This window comes from Neovison vison, chromosome 12 (assembly GCF_020171115.1).
Source record: "Neovison vison isolate M4711 chromosome 12, ASM_NN_V1, whole genome shotgun sequence".
In the NCBI taxonomy this organism is placed as follows: domain Eukaryota; kingdom Metazoa; phylum Chordata; class Mammalia; order Carnivora; family Mustelidae; genus Neogale; species Neogale vison.
This window is the reverse complement of record NC_058102.1, coordinates 8,342,257-8,356,849: the sequence shown is the minus strand read 5'-3', so window position 1 is coordinate 8,356,849 and position 14,593 is coordinate 8,342,257. Positions and strand designations below refer to the sequence as shown.

The 14,593-nt window shown below is 42.8% G+C and overlaps 1 protein-coding gene across 5 annotated transcripts in view; it reads left to right on the top strand.

The window, feature by feature from the left end:
* Window positions 1-14,593, top strand: part of TNRC6B (trinucleotide repeat containing adaptor 6B) — a 256,123-nt gene that overhangs the window by 189,836 nt on the left and 51,694 nt on the right. For all 5 annotated transcript variants that reach the window (XM_044229097.1, XM_044229095.1, XM_044229099.1 and 2 more), the window contains 3 exons: window positions 753-840; window positions 5,658-5,679; window positions 12,460-12,801. In XM_044229097.1, coding sequence (XP_044085032.1) covers window positions 753-840; window positions 5,658-5,679; window positions 12,460-12,801 — 452 coding nt within the window. The remainder of the gene's footprint in view (window positions 1-752; window positions 841-5,657; window positions 5,680-12,459; window positions 12,802-14,593) is intronic.

Sequence of the window (14,593 nt, the reverse complement as noted above, 5' to 3'; positions counted from 1 at the left end):
CTAAATTGTGATATGTAACTGCGTATCATGCTTAATATATTCTGTATTATTTTTGAGGCCTGTTGCCTGTCACAGAATTTTTCTTGGGCACCCAGTGGCTCAGTTGGTTGAGCAGCTGCCTTAGGCTCAGGTCATGATCTCAGGGTCCTGGATCAAATACTTTCAGGCTTCCTGCTCAGCAGGGAGTCTGCTTTCCCTCTGTCTGCTGCCCCCCCACCCCGTGCTTGTTCTCTCTCCCTCTCTCTCCCCCCTCCTTCTGTCAAAAAAAATAAATAAAAACCTTTAAAAACATTTTTTTCTTTGACATTGCTAATGCTTTGTGTTTTACGTGTTTGCTGCTTGTGTTTTTAAGACCAGGTACTGAGTGTTCTGTAGATCCATGGATTCCTGGAATATCCCCTAAAAACCAACCAGATGTTGTCATATATTCAAATTAAGGGTTTTGCTGTGTGTGTGTGTGTGTGTGTGTGTGTGTGTGTGTGTGTTTTGTTTTGTTTCAGGAAGATACTTTAAAGTTCACTTTAATGGGCTTCTTTAAAACCAAATAGTCATATTTTGTAAAAGGAGTAACAAACCAAAATAGGTAGATAACCAAATGTGGTGAGCTTTATGCATCCTCTTAGTTTAGGTAAAATACCGGGTTCTGCTCAGTCACAGAGGTGGAATGTTTGCACGCCATCTACAAACATTTCATTGGCTGCAAGGAGATTGAATATAGATGTTAACTTTGTGGTGTGATATTACTTTAACAGAGAGAAGGAGCAAGAAAGGGAAGAACAGTTAATGGAAGACAAGAAAAGGAAGAAAGAGGATAAAAAGAAAAAAGAAGCCACTCAGAAGGTAGGTTTAATCACTTAAGTCTGTCTTGACATCCACCAAGCATCTAGAGTAAGTAACTGCCTTGGGTTGGATACCTGCGAGCCCAGCAATGCTGCTTAGTTCACTTGAAAGTTTTAAGATCTGAAAGTTGGAGACCTGCGTTTGTTTCCATAAGTAGGTATTCAGGAGAGCTGCAGCTGATTTAATGAGAACAGCAGTAAGCGAAATCGAGAAAGGCAGGAGGGTCCCCAGCATTTAAATTCTTAGAGTTTCCTTATTCATATCATAATTAATCTCCATTTTCTTAGGTTAGCTTATAAAATAACTTCTTAAGGCTTGTTAGGTTCACCACAGTGTTCTCCTTTTGGTCCCTCTACAGCACTGTCATTTGTAAGAGTCTGATTAGCGCTCTGGGGGAGATAATAAACCATGGCATTGAGGCCCTTGCTTAGGGAAGAAGAGATGGTAAAAGAAAAAGGACACAGGCTTCACCTCTGTCAACTGACAAGTCTTTTTTTTTCTTTTTTTCTTTTTTTTTAGATTTTATTTATTTATTTGACAGAGACACAGCAAGAGAGGGAACACAAGCAGAGGGGGTGCAGGAGAGGGAGAAGCAGGGCCCCTGCTGAGCAGGGAGCCCGTTGCAGGGATGGAGCCCAGGACACTGGGGTAATGACCTGAGCCGAAGGCAGATGCCCAACAACTGAGCCACTGAGATGCTCCTGTCAACTGACAAGTCTTAATTGATGAGTTGGACCTCAGCACTGTCTGAGCAGAGACCAGTGGGCCCCGTGCCCCTCCTTCGGTGTGTGCTCCTCTGCCCCCTCCCTGGTCTAATCTCCCCTACCTCCACTCTTCAGCATTGCCTGACTTAGGCTCTGGCTCAGCAAGAGTGTTCTGGTGCCTTTGGGGGAGGTAAAATGATTTGCCTCCAGTTCTTGTTACTGCTGACTAGCACACTTGGGAAGTAGGACCTCAACTGTGAGTCAGGTTTGAGGGTTCCTGCTGTAGTGCCAGGTTATTGAAGCCAAGTTTAGGAAGGTAGAAACTGTTACAAGGTTTAGTGGAAAGTCCAGATTTAGAACAGACCCCAGGCAGGCAGTCATACACAAACCAGTGTGGGGTGTCACGGGACACCACAAGTTATCTCAGCATTATTGGATAGAACCATTATTCCCATAAGTCAGTTTTCTGAATTTCTGAAATAGATCATTTTTGGATGCCAGGAGAAAAAACAGTACTGGAAATATTTTCTGAATTGAATTGCATATGACCCTGCCACATTAAACATGTAAAATAAAATTTTATCTTTTCTTCATGACTTAAATTTTAAAAGGAATATTCGATACTGTTTGGTACTATAATATAATAGACTGCTGCACATGCTCATTAAGGTTCTGTCAGCTTTTCTTGGTGTTTCTGTTTCTGTGAGTCGTGGTGTACTCCCCATCCCATCCTCATGCTCTCACGGCACCTGCTTCTAACATGTTGCTTCTGATCTGAGCTTGTTAGAATTATCTAAAATGTCAGAAAAGAGTCTGACTAAAGATGTCAGATAACAACCTAGAGGATTTTTTCATACTTGCCTTTGGAGACACAGCCCCCTTATTGAGGTGTGATAAGCAGGTCCACCCGCGAGAACATGTCAGGGCATTGCCTCTCCGCATACTGACCTTCCAACTCGGATGAAGAGTGAACCGCAGTGAAGGTTTTCTTTCCTGTAGGGCATTCCCATTTCATCACCTAAGTTGGTATAAAAATTGGATTTTGCAGTCTGTGGGAATGAATGGTTAATAGGCTAGACATGGGTGAACTTGAGCAAAGAGTGGTAACAAGAAGATAGCAAATCGAGTGATTATTTTAGGCAATCTGTGATCTCTCTTCATTCTTCACAAAGGTCATAATATTCCTCAACTGGAAAATAATCAGCATCTGGATGTGATTGATAAAATATGCATCTGTAAACTTTACTGTGGATCCACTAATAGAAAAATGATTTACAATATAAGATGGTGTGGGTTTACTCAAGAGCAAATTGGGTATTTAGGCAGAGAATGTCATTTATACAGCTGGTCACTCTTCCTGTGTACTTGTATCTACATGAAGAACTGGTTCAGAAATTATGGCAAAGAAGAAAATCACCATAAATAAAATTCCAAATGGCTACGTATGAACAATAACATTCAATCATTTTTGTTCAAAAATGTTCTAGATCGGCTGACGCGGGATTCAGGCCAACACATGGCCTTGGATATTGTTGTATCATACTGAACCGTTGTGCCATTCCAGAATTAAATTCTGATTTAGCAGTTTTAAGGAAGAGCACAAAGGTTACCATGTGATTGTCTTAGTGGCTCCCAACCTTATTGTAGAGACGGGCTCAATGAGGAGGCATAAAATGTGCTATGATGCAAAGAATCGTAGGGAATGTGCCAGAGGCTCTATCATGTGGTCGTTCATTCAGTCTGTACCGTTTACGGTGCTTCCATCCTTCTCGCTGCTTACCCTCTTGCTCTACAATCATCTCTTCGTGTCTGTCTTCCTGTTAGACTGTCAGTTTCTCGAGGTTTTACTCATATTTGTATTTCCGGGAAGTTAGGGCAGTGCCCAGTACATAAGTCACTCAAAACCCGTTTGTTTAGGGGCACCTGGGTGGCTCAGTGGGTTAAGCCTCTGCCTTCGGCTCAGGTCATTATCTCAGGGTCCTGGAGTCCTGGGATCGAGCCCCGAGTTGGGCTCTCTGCTCAGCAGGGAGCCTGCTACCTCCTCGCTCTCTGTCTGCCTCTCTGCCTACTTGTGATATCTCTCTCTCTCTCTGTGTCAAATAAATAAATAAAATCTTTAAAAAAAAAAAAAAACTGTTTAACAGATCAGTGGTTAAGAGTGAGTGTTGGCAATGTAATTTTCTTGAAGAATGGACTTTTCCTTAAAGCTAAATCAAGCTATTTCCACACACACATTAAACTTGAGCTTTTCTCATGAGCAGTTTGCTCTTTCTAGAGCCATCACTGAGTAAACTGGGTTAGATTTCCATTCATGGGAAAGGTGTCAAGGAAGGATTCCATTCACATTCATTAAGCTGATGCTGCTAAAGAACCATTGTTCAGTGTTGGCGGAACACATGCTTTGATCATCAGCTTTCCACCGTCTGGAGGACAGCTCTTTTAACAGAACCCACATTGTAAGACACAGTTGACATTACTTGGGTTTGTCACTTACAACTGGGGAAGGCATTGACTTCCTGTATAACTGATCTTCAAAATGGCATTCTGAGAAATGTTTATAATGCTATAAAATTTAAATTGCCTTAAGGAATTGGTGGTATGTGGATGCAAATCAGTTCATTCGTGGTTAAACGGAGTTTTAGAAAAATTGCACAGTAGACTTGAGCTCTTTAACAGTTGGTACAGGGAAACACATTCATTTTAAAGTGCTGTCTACTACAAATTCAATAGAGTCGAATTAGCTTGTCTTTTAATGCAAGAATGTAAAGAACACTCCAGGAGGTCATACAACTAGGGCATTTAATTCAGATGCTGTGTCGGGCATTAGTGTGCTGGAATCCACTGCAAAGCGGGTTGGCTAGCTGTAGGACATACACTCCAAAGACGGCATGCTTGCATGAGCACCTGTCACAGTGGCCTGGACTGGTTATCAGCCACAAATAACCAAACATCTTCTTTTCTATATCAAAGTCAGAGAACGATTAAAAATGCTTTAGAAGATTAACATTTGGGAAAAGGGAATCAAAATCATGTACGATCTCAATAATAGTAATGAAAATAATGTAAGCCTATTAGAATTCTGGTGCATTTCCTTTTGGGTGTTTTTCTTATGCATGGCCTTTTTTGGTTTTTTTAATATCAGAGGGCATATATAATTAGGTGTCCTCCTTTATTTTCCTCTCAATAGCAGAAGCAGTTTCCATGTGGCTCCTAATCATCGTATCCAAACTCTCTAAAAAACCCATTATTACATTCAGCCTATCCAACCTTTTAGGTTAATCACTTCCATAGATTTATTAGTTACTATATAAAGAAATACTTTCAACAAAGCAGTCTTTATTTGTTCAGAATTTACATGTTCACTCATTGCTGTATTTCATACTGTTTTCATGAACTTTGATTAAAAACAACAAATAAGTATTGAGCATTGGCATAGGGTAATCTGACTTAATCCTTATAACAACCCTTTGTACTCTAGATACTGTTCTTACTAATCCCCATTCAACAGATAAATAGAAAACGGAGATCACACAGCCAGGAAGTGGTATGGCTTGGTTTTCAATCCTGTCTTTCTGCCATGGCTTCTGATACCTCTGATGATGGGCCTCTGAACTTTTGCCTTCTAGATTTGAGATTGAATGTTTGAGTCCATACTCCTAGGGTAATCTTTTTGTCTGTATGGCTAATTCAGTTTCTAGGCTCTGTCCATTTGCTTTTCTCTAGACATAGCATGAAAATGACAAACAGCATCCTGGTACAGCTACTTCATCATTTAGTAAGAGTGGAATGCTTTTTGTTTTAATTTTTAGTGTCCATAGTAGTAAGTTATAATTGTAAGTTATAAGTGGACATGTGGCATTTAGAAGGACATCAGAGTGGACTCTCAAGCTTTTTTCATGAACTTTGATTAAAAACAACAAATAAATATTGAGCATTGGCATAGGGTAATCTGACTTAATCCTTATGAGACATGTCATAATCCTTAATCCGTTATCAGACATGTCTGCATGTCTGAGAGCCTGAATTCCTTAAGTCATTAGAATTACAGTAGTCCTATAATAGGGAACTAGAAAACATATCTCATTCACTTTTGTCTGTTAATTTATTTTTCAGGTCACGGAACAAAAAACCAAAGGTAAGATTTTTTTTTTCTTTTTTCAGTCATTGGAACTTCTGTGTTCAGATTTTTATACCCTTGCTGACTCAGCCTCCAATCCACTTGGTTAGTGAGAGTGGGTGCAAGGTAATTAAGTTGGTTGTTTACAACCACTGAAGAGCAGTAATGACAAATTAAAAGTATTTGTAGTAGTGTTTCTAGTTGGCCTTAAATTTTTTAGAAGGCAAAGGAGATTAGAAGAAGTAATACCTTGTTTTGAAAGTATATGGGTCATGATTTTGAACTGAACCTTTTCAAAACAGTAAGAAAAAGAAAACTCTAGCCGCTCATTTATAGATGGGAACTGCAGAGGATTGCTAAACATCTTGATGCATGCCATGCATTGTGTCTGAAAGGGCGTGTTAAATGTCTGGGATGGTCAGGTGGTCCTCTGAGCTAGAGCCCGGAATGTGCTTTTTCAAAAAATAATACATTTTAACTCTGTTACAGACTAGTGATGTGTCGTAAACAGAAGCAGATGTTCTTCAGGCCATCCCCAACCTAATGGTCTGTGCTTTCAGATCTCTCTCTCTCTTCTGCTCATTTGGATATGCAGTTTTGTGCATTATCTGGTGCAGGTTGGATTATGCAGTCTGATGATGGTTATACTTTTGGTTGGTTCCCCTGCAGAACGGTAGATCTCGTTCCTTGAGACCAGTGTTCTGACTCCTGTCCTTGCCCACTTAAATATGTGGTTCTCAGCTAAGATATGCATTGACATCATTTGCATAGACTTGCCAAATACACAAGTGTGGACCTCCTCCTAAACTTTCATGGTCTCAGGCCACAGACCTAGCAGATGTATTTGGAGAAGCTCTATAGTGACCCCAGTACATGCCCCAGGTTGAGAACCACTGCCTTGGATGGAAGGAATCACATTAGGACTGTGATAACTTGGAAGAAGGTCCGGGTTTGGATAGGCCAAGATATGAATGGATAGGCCAAGATGTGATGGGAGGCCCTCTAATGATTGTTTTCCTTTTTGGTTTTGGTTTTGTTTTCTTTTGTTGACTGCTATGCTAGTTTTGGTTTTGGGTTTTTTTTGGTTTTTTTTTTGTTTGTTTGTTTTTAGATTTTTTTATTTATTTGATAGAGAGATCACAAGTAGGCAGAGAGACAGGCAGAGAGAGAGGAGGAAGCAGGCTCCCTGCCGAGCAGAGAGCCCAATGCGGGGCTTGATCCCAGGACCCTGGGATCATGACCTGAGCTGAAGGCAGAGGTTTCAACCCACTAAGCCACCCAGGCGCCCCAAGACGGTGCTAGTTTTTAAGGAAACTTAGTTCTGGAAAAGAAATTCTCAGATGACTAGACATTACTGTAGTGTATTTCTAATCAAAATGCATTTCAAGGGAGAATATAGTCTGGGGCCTTGTAGTGATTTATAAAATAAACTGGTAAGAACATTTATTAGTTATAATTGTCTTAATTTGTTAGAATAGTGTTTTCCTCTTGTACTTTTAGCCAGTACCCAACACAGAAGTGGGCTTTATGTGGAAGTATCTTTATAAATTATATGTTTGAAATAGAAATTATACTTAACCATAAAAATAGAGTTATTGGTAGTAGTACAGAGTCCATATTTTCTAAACCAACATACTATCTAGGAAAGAATTTGGGCACATAGTATTTATGTTTATAGGACTTTCTGATGATTATCAAGACAACAGATGAGAGTATTGGCATTTTCCTGGAAAATCCAGGCTCTGTGGTTGTTGAAACATGGTGGTTAGGTTCCTGGGCTTGGCCACAACTCTAACGTTCATGACGCCAAGTACTAACTGAGCTATGGAAACAAGCTGCTCTGTATGGTAAGTGGGGTTTCTATTGGAAAATCGAAAATCCATTAAGGAATTCTTGGATTTTTTGTGTATGTGCTGGGTCTGTTCTTGGAAACACATTCCTCTTCCCTCTGCCAAAATCTTAAAAATCAAACTTCCTTTCCTACTTACTATTGAATTTTCTTTCCAATTAGGATTTTTCTCTCACCTCCCATAAAATGGATTATAGCCTCACAGTTTCCATACTCTTTCTACCCCATCCCCCATCAGAAGTTAATCCCTAAGTGAGCTGAAAGCCTGTTTCAGATCTCCTAAGGAATTTATTTAGTAGAACCAGGGAGAAAATAGAAGTAAAAATAAAAATTATCTCTGGGGTATGTTAGGCCATAAGTAGAGGGAGAGGAAAAATGAGAATTCTGGAGAGAATACAACAGGAGTTCAAGTGGAAGTTATATGAAGACAGGGCCTAGCACTGGGCCTGATCTTTCTGGGTTTTTGCCCTACTTTTCAGTCACATTTTTATCTTTGTTCCCAAAAGCCTGTCTGGGCATTCTAAATCCTTTCTTCTCTCCCTTAGCTGATGTTTCTGGATCCTGTTCCTCTTCCCAAAGATGGTGCCTTTCTTAGGCAGTCTCCCCAAAGCTCTGAATCTGCCCCTCTTTTCCCAGTAGACCCTATGAGAAAAAAGATTGTTGGTGCCAAGTCTCTAGTTGTACAGAGGACTGAAGTAAGATTTGTCCATATTTCAGGAAAAAAAAAAGATTCATTATATGTTCTGTCTTTATCTTCCATTATTTTATAAAAAGAAAATTCTGGAGACTAGAATAAGATTTCAAGTGGAGGTTATGTGAAGACATGGCCTAGAGGAGGGCCTTGCTGTCCAGTAGCAGACAATACGAAGCACTTAAAGTAGAAGCTGATGTCCCACTTCATTGGATATTGGACTTAGAATCGAAAGGGTCTGTGGGATTGTTGTAATAGACCAGATATAACAGGGATGAAGGGTAAGGTTAGGACTAAAAGGGGCGCCTGGGTCAGTTAAGCATCTGACTCCTGATCTCAGCTCAGGTCTGAATCTCAGGGTCATTACTTCAAACCCTGCATTGGGCTCCATACTGGGCCTGGAGCCTACTTAAAAAAAGATCAGGACTAGAAAGACTGTGCAATGGAGGAGTTTGGACATAGCAATTTTTCCTTGTTAAAAAGATGTTAGGATCCTGGTTGGCTTAATGGTATAGTTATCAGTATGAAATGATTGATTTATAAAAACTAACATGACCTGGGGCATCCGGGTGGCTTAGTCGGTTAAGCCTCTGTCTCTTGGCTTGACTTAGGTCGTGGTCTTAGGATAGTGAGACCCAGTCCCATATCCCGCTCCGTGCTCAGCGCAGTCCGCGCGAGATTCTCTCTCTGCCCCTGGCCCCGCTTGTGTGTGTGCTCCAGCTCTCTCTAAAGTAAATAAAATCTTGAAGAAGAGATGACTGACATGACCTTAAGTGCTGTTCATAGAAATACAGTATCTAGGAAGGGATTTGCAATTCCTGTAACAGGCACCACACTGTGTAAAGAGACAGAAATCAACTTGTTTAGAGCCTGTGGGGTTTGAACCAGATTGGTCAACATTTTGAGCCTGTGTTGCCTTGGGAAGGGTTATACACATGGAGATGCTTAACCCTCCGTGGAAGGCTTACCGCCTGTAGAAGCTCAGGTAACGGTCTTCAGAGATTTGAAGGGTCCTGGTGCCTGACACTTAATAGTCTCTTGGTAAATGTCTGTCAGGTGTTTTGTTCAGTGCAGCCTATTCTTACAGGCAAGTACTGATGGTGAGAGTCAAAGCAACAGGGAAAAGCTTCCAGCTCGATATAAGTTGAAATTTTTAGATACTGTCCTGCACAGCAGCAGGTCATAACCTTTACCCCACAGGAACACAGCTGAGGGACAGCACCTTCCCATCAGCATACTTGGGGTGAGGGCCCATTGTGGTACACCGGCCACAAGTCTCTCTGCTGAGTCTACCCTAGAAGGCATATTTAGTAAATGTGTGTTGGTGGTTGGGATGACCTTGAGTCTACTCTCATTTATTAAGATTTGAGGTAGCTAATTTACAGACTAAACTAATTGCAGTATGCGTCACGCCTGGTAGAAACACCTGTGTATTCTCACACTGGTGGGAGCGTTTGTTCAGAGATGGAATGGACTGCCTCTAGAGAGTGAGTGAATGCTGGTATATGACGTATGGTTCAGCTGGTGGGCATAGAATAGTCCAGGGAGGAGGCAGTGAGGACTTGAACCTGGTTAGGAACAGTGGTGGAGGAGGATGGAAGGCATCAGAGAGATGCTTTGGTTCATTGGAATGTAATGATGATCAGATAATGATGTGCGGGGAAGAACAAAGTCTAGGACACCTTCCAGGTTTCCTACTTGAGCAGATGGTTAGGTGATGACTCTATTCCTTGAGCTAAGAAATAATGGGGCACTGGCTAAAAGGAAGAAGGGTGAAAGAGATCTGAGTTGGACGGTAGTGATTTGGGAAACACTTGGACATAAATGTTAAAGTCCAAGTATGGGGAAACTTGTACTCAAGTAACTTAAATGTGGGAAGAGGTTAGACCTCATCTTCGTGTTCAGTTTTTTGTTTTGTTTTTTTTTAAAAGACACAACTCATGGGGACCTGGGTGGCTCAGTCATTTAAGTGTCTACCTTGGGCTCAGGTTATGATCCCAGGACACTGGGATCAAGCCTGCATCAGGCTCCCTGCTCAGCGGGAAATCTGCTTCTCCCTCTGCCTGCCACTCTCCCTGCTTGTGTGCGTGCTCTCCCTGCCCCCCTCTCTTTGTCGAATAAATAAATATCTTAACAACAACAACAACAATTGGGAAGACTCCTCCCAGCCCTTGCCAACTTCTTGTTTATTCTCATAATAAGAAGAGAGGGGATTGGGAACGCCATCTGCCTTGAGAATCTCATCTGCTATGAGAATCTTACAGGCACAGATAGAAAATGAATCACTGAATAATTCATCTTCATTCATTTATCAGTTATTTTTATCTATTGGCTGTTATAGATCATGCAGAACCTACTATATTGATAATATCTGGCAACGACCAACTTATTTTCCCAAGAAATAGCTTTATTCTTCTCATAGGTTGTGGATTCTCTGACCTCCCTTCCTTACTGGGAGGCCCAGGACTGCCTCATGATTGGCTAAGATTAGACCAGGGATTGCCTTGAAGTGACTTCAGGCTCCTGTTTGTTTTTGTTACTCACAGTGCTCACCAGTGTCCAGTGGGAGTAGATTGGGCCCCCTGACTTCTGATGATATCTCTCTCTCCATAAAGGAGCCAGTTCAACGAGCAGCATGCTGGCTCAGCATCCTTTCAGCAGTCGGAGCAGTACGGCCACCAGAGCTGGGCCAGACATGCCTCTGGAGGTCAGGGATTTGGGCCTCAGAATCATCTGACTTACCTGGCTCAGTGGTTCTTTCCGTAACATTGCCAGCCTCTGTTTGCCAGGTAGATTTTCTTGGAAGGAGGGGGGAGCCTGTTGGTAGGATGAAGCAAGAGAGGTGCCGAAGAACATCCTCTGTAGGGTTGAGGGGAAACCCAAATGGTATATTTTCAGTCACCCTGCACATTCCAGACTTCCTGTTTGCCATTTTTAAAAGTAAGATAAAACATTAAATTCTTTTTTTTTTTTAAAGACTTTATTTATTTGTTGACACAGAGAGAGAGAGAGAGACAGCAAGAGAGACAAGCAGGGGGAGTGGGAGAGGGAGAAGCAGGCTTCCCGCTGAGCAGGGAGCCCGACGCGGGGCTCGATCCCGGGACCCTGGGATCATGACCTGAGCTGAAGGTAGACACTCAACAACTGAGCCACCCAGGCACCCCAAACACTAAATTCCTTAAAATAAGTAGGAAAAATACCTACATTTTGGAATTTTTATTTAATTTTATTTGAATTTTTTATTTTATTTTACTTTTTTTTTCTTTTTTAGAGTGGGAGAGAGAGAAAGGAGGGACAGAAGAGGAGAGAGAGAAAAAGTGTACTCTTAGGCAGTCCCATTGCCAACCCCAGGGAGGGGCTTGATCTCACGACCCTAATAAGATGATGACCTAAGCCGAAATCAAGAGTCGGCTGCTTAACCGACTAAGCCACCCAAGTGCCCCTGAAATTTTTATTTTAAATAAAGAGTTGGAATAAACATACAAGATCCCCTTAAAAATTTTGGTTTTGACACCAGCAAAAAAATTTATAATGTTTCTAATTATTTACAGAGTGCGAAGCAAGAGTGCGCGAGTTCAGGTAGCTGTAGAAACCAAAATCCATGGATTTTGTGACTCTCCAGGGCTGAGATTTCCTGTGGGGATCTACTCTGTGCTAGGCCCTAAGAGAAAAGATGAAAGGAGGGTCCTCATTCTTGAGGGATTCCTGGCCTGGTGAGGGTGAGGAGCTCGTGAATGAGAATTTCAATATAATGGGATAAATTCATGGTGAAGAAAGATGGACAGCGTGTTCCAGGAGCACAAACCAAGATGTTTGCCCATCTAGTCTAGGGACTTCAAGAAAAGTTTCTCTGAGGTAGGTCTTCAAGAAGGTGGATAAAGGGCAGGGGCATTCTGGTTGAGCGCCCTGAACCTTTCCCAGCGGCTTTGCCTGGTGCCCATATGTACCCTCATACTCGCTGGGCAGCCCTTCAGGGATTTAGGGGAGCAGATGGTGATTGCTTCCCACCCCCCCTTAATGGATGGAATGGAGTTCTATGGCATCGCTGTCTTTGGGCCCCTGTCACTGTCTCTCCCCACCTCTGCCGTCTCTCCAGTAAACTGAAGGTGCAGGGAAGTTTGGAAGGACCACGTCCATCCACAGTAGGATGGAAGAAGGGTTGTCCTGTGGGAATTGGTCTCATGGAAGCTTTCTTAAAAACAATCTTTAGAAAAAGGTATTTGGTTTCAAAGACCGTTTCCCAATCTCTCTCTTTCAGTGCCCGAAGTGACGAAACCAAGTTTAAGCCAACCAACGGCCGCCAGCCCAATTGGCAGCTCTCCATCGCCACCAGTCAATGGTGGCAACAATGCCAAAAGGGTGGCAGTGCCGAACGGACAACCGCCAAGCGCCGCCCGCTACATGCCTCGGGAGGTGCCGCCGCGATTCCGTTGCCAGCAGGACCACAAAGTGTTACTAAAACGTGGGCAGCCCCCTCCACCGTCCTGCATGCTCCTCGGGGGTGGGGCAGGGCCTCCTCCCTCCACCGCGCCTGGAGCAAACTCAAACAACGCACAAGTGACAGGAACGCTGCTGCAGGGTGACGGTGGGACCGCGCCAGGTGAGGGCTCCGCGCTGGGAGCGGATCCCGCGGCAGCTCTAAGGCTAGTGAGCGTGTCTTCTCTATGGCCTGGTATAGGGTCCACGAAAACCCTTCCTTAGCTGGACTCTTGGGGTCACTCAGAAGACAGGCGAGGATCCCAGGATGAAATGCGCACCAGCGCTTTCTGAAACGGGGTTTTAGTGTCCAGCGTGTGCTCTTGGCACAAGAGCTAACGTGGCTGTCGCTCGTCATCACCATTTGGGACTTTTTTCCCTCCTCAGATGAGCGCATTATAAACCCGGGCGTCCGTAGTTCCAGCCGTCAGCACAAGTGTGTGCTCAGGGTGTGACTGGAGGTGGGGCCGGTGCACAGGCTTGTTCCGAGCCTTACCTGCTGGTGCTTATGCTTGCAGAACACGGGGGGCCGAGAGAATCGTCTCTTAGGTTACTCTGTAGAATCTCGTGGGAGGAGATATCAAATAATACCATTCTGTAGTTTTTTATTTATTGGATTTTTAAAATTAATTGTTTCTTTAGGGGATTTTGAGTTTTGTTAAGGAATGTATGTAGGGGAGCCCTGCTGCCACAGTTAGAGTGTGTCCCTCTTGATCTTGGCGTCATAAGTTCGAGTCCCACATTGGGTATAGAGCCTGCTTTAGACAGACAGGAAAACTGCACGTAGATATAAGGCATCTTTAGCAGAAGGGCTTTACAAGTTTTGAGAGTTTTTAATAGGTGAATACTAAATCCGCTAACAGCCGAGAACCTCCAAACATCACCTCCCCCCGCCTTTTGTTTCAAAGCTTATTAACAGCTTTCCTCTTAGCTCTTACAAGGTTTTTTTGAGGCTGTACTAAAATTCAGAGCTTGAACATCATCAGGCCTTGGCAAGAACAAGGAATTGGTCATTGTTAACTGAAAGCATGCTTCATTCTGGTTCTGAGTTTGAACATAGAATTGCCTTGGAAAATTCTGTCACTATCTCTTGTGCAGAGTAAAGATGGAAAGAAACCTCACAGTTACACGGGCTCTCTGCAGACTTTGCTCTGGTGGCCATCAGGCCAGGCCCAAAAAAGGCAGAGGAAAGCCTCAGGGCCCCTCCTCCTTGGCCCCTCATAAGCAGTTGCAGAAGGAAGTCTGTGCTGGTGGTCATATCAGGTGTTTCTGCAGCCAGATCTAGCCAGGCCTGGATGTAGACATGAGTCCTTCGTTTGCATTCTTAAAACCAAGGAGACCCCCTAAATCTCAAAAGAGTTGGAGATTCTCTACTTTCTACACTTAATATGGCTCTGTGCAATATTTTTTCAATCTTATATTGATTTAAAGCATCTTGGTTAAAATAACTAAAACAAGTTTAGAAGAAATTACTGAGTTAAAAACGTCATTTTTCTTCCCACCAAATATGATAAATTATACCAAGATGTGTGCTGAGCCAGACTAATTTGTCAGACTAACTTCCTTGGGCATACAAGTGATGCATACTCGTCTGCCCCAGCATCTAGCTGGGTGGACATTCAGCATTCATTAGATGCTTACTGAGCAGCAAAGCACTGGCCACTATGAGGAATTCAAACCTTAGCGAGATAGGGTCTCTGCCTAAGAGAGAGAGCTTCTGGGTGAGTCTCTATGTTAATGTGAGGGAAGGTAGATGAGAACACAGTACCCCAGCACTGAGCTTTAGACAGGGAAAGGTTATTTTCAAGTGATGAACTAAAAACCAAACCAAAAACCCTCATAGAGGAAATGGCACTTGAACTAGGCCCAGAAAGATGGATAAACTTCAGTATATGAATCCAAGCAGGGGAACCAGT